The sequence below is a fragment of the Sprattus sprattus genome (genome assembly GCF_963457725.1).
Source record: "Sprattus sprattus genome assembly, chromosome: 11".
Classification (NCBI taxonomy): Eukaryota; Metazoa; Chordata; class Actinopteri; order Clupeiformes; family Clupeidae; genus Sprattus; species Sprattus sprattus.
Genome location: NC_137909.1, coordinates 27,098,957 through 27,104,577, shown reverse-complemented (window position 1 = coordinate 27,104,577; position 5,621 = coordinate 27,098,957). Strand labels below are relative to the sequence as shown.

General features: G+C 51.1%; 1 protein-coding gene across 10 annotated transcripts in view; it reads left to right on the top strand.

Annotated features, from left to right (window-relative positions):
• Window positions 1-5,408, top strand: part of tjp1b (tight junction protein 1b) — a 51,750-nt gene extending 46,342 nt beyond the window's left edge. For 6 of the 10 annotated variants that reach the window (XM_080847802.1, XM_080847803.1, XM_080847804.1 and 3 more), the window contains 6 exons: window positions 418-606; window positions 1,142-1,272; window positions 1,484-1,892; window positions 2,414-2,631; window positions 3,636-3,779; window positions 4,737-5,408. In XM_080847802.1, the coding sequence (XP_080703928.1) occupies window positions 418-606; window positions 1,142-1,272; window positions 1,484-1,892; window positions 2,414-2,631; window positions 3,636-3,779; window positions 4,737-4,831 (1,186 nt within the window). In that variant the 3' untranslated portion in view covers window positions 4,832-5,408. The remainder of the gene's footprint in view (window positions 1-417; window positions 607-1,141; window positions 1,273-1,483; window positions 1,893-2,413; window positions 2,632-3,635; window positions 3,780-4,736) is intronic. The other 4 variants (XM_080847801.1, XM_080847806.1, XM_080847809.1 and 1 more) reach the window with 2 other exon arrangements.
• Window positions 5,409-5,621: the final 213 nt, after the last annotated feature.

Sequence of the window (5,621 nt, the reverse complement as noted above, 5' to 3'; positions counted from 1 at the left end):
TCACAGAGCTGAGATGAGGAGGAGAGGGAATAGCGCTCACTCTCCCTCACACTCTCCATTATTTACCACTCCATTCACCGCTTCTCCCTCTCCTCACTCGCGCTCGCTCTCATGGTTTCTCACTGTCTCTCACTCCTCTTCCTCCTCCTCCTCCTCCTCCCCCCTCCTCCTCCTCCTCCTCCTCTTCCTCCTCCTCTTCCTCTTCTCCTCTTCTCCTCCCCTCCTCCTTCCCTACTCCTCCTCCTCTTCCTCTTCTCCTCTTCTCCTCCCCTCCTCCTTCCCTACTCCTCCTCTCCCTCCTCCTCCTCCTCCTTCTCCTCCCCTCCTCCTCCCCCTCCTCCTCCTCCTCTCCTCTCCTCTTCCTCCTCCTCTTCTCCTCCCCTCCTCCTCCTCCTCTTCCTCCTCTCTCCCCTCTAGAGCCCCAGAGCCCCAGAGGCCCCAGTCGAAGGGCCCCCCCAACCACCAGGACCCTGAGGAGGACGAGGAGGACTACAGGAAGCAGCTCTCCTACTTCGACCGCAGGAACTTCGACAACAAAGCGCCCGCAGTCAACCGCTACCATGACAACATGGCCAAGCCCACACAGCTAGGCTACCCCTACTCCAGGTACACACACACACACACACACACACACACACACAACCACACACAACCACACACACACACACACAACCATACACACACATACACACAACCACACACACACACACACACACAACCACACACACACACACACATATACATACACACAACCACACACACACACACACACATATACATACACCCAACCACACACACACATACATACACTCACACTCCGTCACATTCTCACACACACACAATCTTAAACTGGCTAGTGTCCAAAATGCTGGCATACAGACACCCAACAAATGGCCGTGGCCCTCATGGGTGTGTGATGACTGCAGTATGAGCAGGATGATGCCCTTGGAGGCGCCCCAGTTAAGCAAGATACGCTCAGTCTTCGCCTCAGCTTGTGTGTGTGTGTGTGTGTGTGTGTGTGTGTGAGTGTCGGACACCTCAGTGGTCATCATCATCTATGCAGCCCAGATCAGTCAGCCCTGTGTGTGTGTGCGCAAGTGTGTGTGTGTGCTAACGCTGTTTTTCTGTGCTGCTGTTTAAGGGCGGAGTCTGTGGAGAAGAGCAGCCCAGTGGAGAAGAGATACGAACCTGTCAATCAGATTAGCCTCTCCCCCTCTCAGTACGCCCCACCAGCCCCACCCACATCGCTCCCCAAACTCACCCCCGGAGAGGGTAAGGATCTCTCTCTCTGTGTGTGTGTGTGTGATTGTGTCTGTGTGTGTGTGTGTGTGTGTGTGTGTGTGTGTGTGTGTGTGTGTGTTCCATAGGAAGTAAATCCATCCCTTGTCTTGTCAGAGGTGAGGGTGTTTAGACCTAGGTGCTTGTCTTGAGAACCATTAGCCATTGGCTAACCATCTGCTTTCCCTAACCTCTGACCCCCCAGTGAATTCTCTGCCAGAGCCCCTCAACTCTCCCAAATCCAAGCCGGACGTGTTGGGCCTGAGGGCCCCCCCTCGTGAGGACAGCTACCTGCCCCCCAAGCCCCCGGTCAACGGCACGGATGTGCCCCCCAAGACCGTGAGCGCCCCGGCCCCCACCAGCTACAACCGCTACGTCCCCAAGCCGTACACCAGCTCCGCCCGGCCCTTCGAGCGCAAGTTCGAGAGCCCCAAGTTCAACCACAACCTGCTGCCCAACGACAGCCAGATCAAGCCCCCCCCGCCCAAACCCGCACTCTCACCGCAGCCCGTCGACCACGACAGCGGCGTCGACACCTTCACCCGCACCATCGACAACCGCCCCAAATACCAGCACAACAACATCTCCTCTCTGCCCAAGGCCGTGCCCGTCAGGTAGGCAGGGCACCACTGGGGGGGTACTGGGGGGGGGTACTCTATATAACTCACTCAGCCAGCTGGGGGTAGATGTGATTGGGGGGTAGATATGATGGTGAGGATGGTGGTTGGTATGTAACATCAGGACTCGGGAGTTGCATATAAGTAAATGTTTTTAAACAACAACAACAAGCTCGTCGGGCTCTCCCAAGTCCCAGCAGGTCAGAGAGAGTCACAGGCCCTCAGAGAGAGAGAGGGGGAGCCCAGACCTACCTCCAGAGTGCAGCAGATGAGAGAGAAGCAATATTAAACACATCACACAAGGTTTATATAGATAGAAGTTTAGTCTTCTCTGGCTCCAAAACAATTTGCCAGCAGGGTTACCCACGGGGTGGGTTTCTGACGTCCGAGTCATTAACAGTGTTTCAAAATGATCTCTGTCAGTTGGGGGGGGGTCAATTTGCATGGTGTTGGGGGGGATAGATGTTTGTGCTGCTGGTTTGATGATGACGATGATCTTCCTCCTCCCTGTGCGGCAGCCCCAGTGCGCTGGAGGAGGATGAGGAGGATGACGGGCACACGGTGGTTGCCACGGCGAGGGGCATCTTCAACTGTAACGGGGGCGTCCTGAGCTCCATAGAGACGGGTGTGAGCATCATCATCCCGCAGGGCGCCATCCCAGACGGCGTGGAGCAGGAGATCTACTTCAAGGTGTGCCGTGACAACAGCATCCTGCCCCCGCTCGACAAGGAGAAAGGTCCGTCACACACACCTCTCTTATACACATACATACACAGTTGTACTCATATACACACATAAACACACCCCCACACACACACACCTCACTTATGTACATGCATACACACTTGTACTCATATATACACACACACACACACACACACACACACACACACACACACACACACACACACACACACACACACACACACACACACACACCAGCGTGCTCTAACCCCATAGTCACATTCTCATAGTCCTACACACATGGCGTTAAACATGGCGTGTGTATGTAGTTTGTTTAATGTGCATCATGCTCCTCTGCTGGGAAACTTTGGTATCCGTGTGGTTGGTGGGTAACGTCAGTGTGTGTGTGTGAGTGTGTGTGTGTGTGAGTAACGTGTTGTGTGTGTGTCTGTATATCTGTTGTGTGTGTGAGTGAGTAAAGTGTTGTGTGTGTGTGTGAGTAACATGTGTTGTGTGTGTGTGTGTGTGTGTCTGAGTAACATGTGTTGTGTTTGTGTGAGCAACGTGTTGTGTGTGTGTGTGTGTGTGTGTGTGTGTGTGTGTGTGTGTGTGTGTGTGTGTGTAACATGTAACATGTGTTGTGTGTGTGTGTGTGTGTGTGAGAGTAACATGTTGTGTGTGTGTGTGTGTGTGAGATTAACGCGTGTTGTCTATGTGTGTGAGTAACATGTGTTGTGTGTGTGTGTGAGTAACGTGTTGTGTGTGTGTGTGTGTGTGTGTGTGTGTGTGTGTGTGTGTGTGTGAGAGAGATTAACATGTGTTGTGTGTGTGTGTGTGTGTGTGTGTGTGTGTGTGTGTGTGTGTGTAACATGTTATGTGTGTGAGAGTAACATGTTGTGGGTGTGTGTGAGTAACATGTTGTGTGTGTGTGAGTAACATGTTGTGTGTGTGTGAGTAACATGTTGTGTGTGTGTGAGTAACATGTTGTGTGTGTGTGAGTAACATGTTGTGGGTGTGTGTGAGTAACATGTTGAGTGTGGTTGTTGTGTTCTCCAGGTGAAACCCTGCTGAGTCCTCTGGTGATGTGCGGACCTCACGGCCTGAAGTTCCAGAAGCCCGTGGAGCTGCGCCTGCCTCACTGTGCGTCTATGACCCCTGATGGTTGGTCTTTTGCTCTAAAATCCTCCGACTCCTCGTCGGGTACGCTGTCCCTCTCTCTGGCCTTCTACGGGGTGCAGGGGGGGAATCGGGGGGTCATTAGAGGGTTGGCGGTGACTTTAATCTGCTTGGGCAGTTTCACTCTGGGGGTTTTCACTGTCAGCCTGGTGTCTTCTGGGTGTGTGTGGGGTGATGGGTGTGTGTGGTGTGGGGTGTGGTTACGGTGTGTTGGGCCGTCCCAAGCTGCTGCAGTTTGAGTGGCTTGTGATGAGGAGAAATGATATGATAATGATTTATGAAATGATATGATAATGATTTATGAAATGATATGATAATGATTTATGAAATTATATGATAATGATTTATGATAATGATTTATGAAATTATATGATTATTATTTATGAAATGATATGTTAATGATTTATGAAATTATAATGATGATTGGATAATGTGGGCGATGCCTTAGCCGTAGCATGACTGCGTCCACGTTTAGCTTTAGGAGAAAAGAGATTGGTGTTAACTAAAGAGTCTCTGTTTCCTGAGCCAATCACTGAAGAGTCTCTGTGTCCTGAGCCAATCACTGAAGAGTCTCTGTGTCCTGAGCCAATCACTGAAGAGTCTCTGTGTCCTGAGCCAATCACTGAAGAGTCTCTGTGTCCTGAGCCAATCACTGAAGAGTCTCTGTGTCCTGAGCCAATCACATGTCCTCAGCTCTGCTGCCGAGTCCATCCTTATGTCCACATGTGCTGTTGGTCCAGTCCTGTGTCTCATCACATGTGCTGCTGGTCCAGTCCTGTTATCATCACATGTGCTGTTGAACCAGTCCTGTGACCTTCAAATGTTCTGGTGGTCCAGTCCTGTGGCTCAGACAGGCGTCCTGTACTGTGGGCCTGTAAAGAGGATCCTACCTGAGCCTGATGTCAGAGCTCAGGCCTGTCACACATCACTGAGTCCTCATGTATCATCATGTGCCCCTCCCTGCTTCTCTCTCCCGTCCAGGTGACCCCAAGAGCTGGCAGAACAAGTCCCTCCCTGGGGACCCCAACTACCTAGTGGGGGCCAACTGCGTGTCCGTGCTCATCGACCACTTCTGAAGAGGGCGACAGCTGGTCTGTTACTGAATGTGACTCTACCGTGGGGGGGGGGGGGGGGTCCATCCCCGCCGCCCCTCCCGCACCCCAAAACCAGGGGGTTCGGCTCCATGCAATGAAGTATTTTCTCCTCTCCTTTTTGCCGATCTTGTTTTACACCCCCCCAAAAAAAACACCGTCATCATCGGGGGAAGGAGCTGCCCTGCACCCCACCCCCACCCCCACCTGTGCAGTCGCCAACCCCCACTTTTTTCATTTGTTTTTTTTTTATTTAAAAAGAGAAAAAAATTATCATTTTTGGTGCTTGAAAGCTTGCAAAAAATGACATACCAATAAATGACTTGTACCTAACTGAAGTATTGGAACTGTAATGGCTGCATGACTGAGTTCCCCAATCTGGCTTTTTCAGCCCAGTTTTCTACTAAACCGAAGAGCAAAATATAAAACAGCCAAGAGGAGCCGGAGGTAAAATATAATATAGAAAATTACAATAATAAGTTTAAACATTGCATCGAGAATTCTGCTTATATGCTCAGAAACAGAAAAGTTGATGTATGCAGAACTTTTTTGTTTGTGAGGACTGTGGTCGTGTTTATTTTTTGGGGGGGGGGGGTGGGTGGGATCGGGGGATGGGATGCTGAAGGATTTTAGAAGAGCTATGGAATGCTGAGCCCGTGAAGAGGGTGCTGAAGGATTCTGGGAGATGTAGTCTTTAGAGACATGAAGGTCACCAATGAAGGATACTAAGAGAAAAAAAGAACTGCTGAACTGAAGGACTTCCACGTGCACCTTT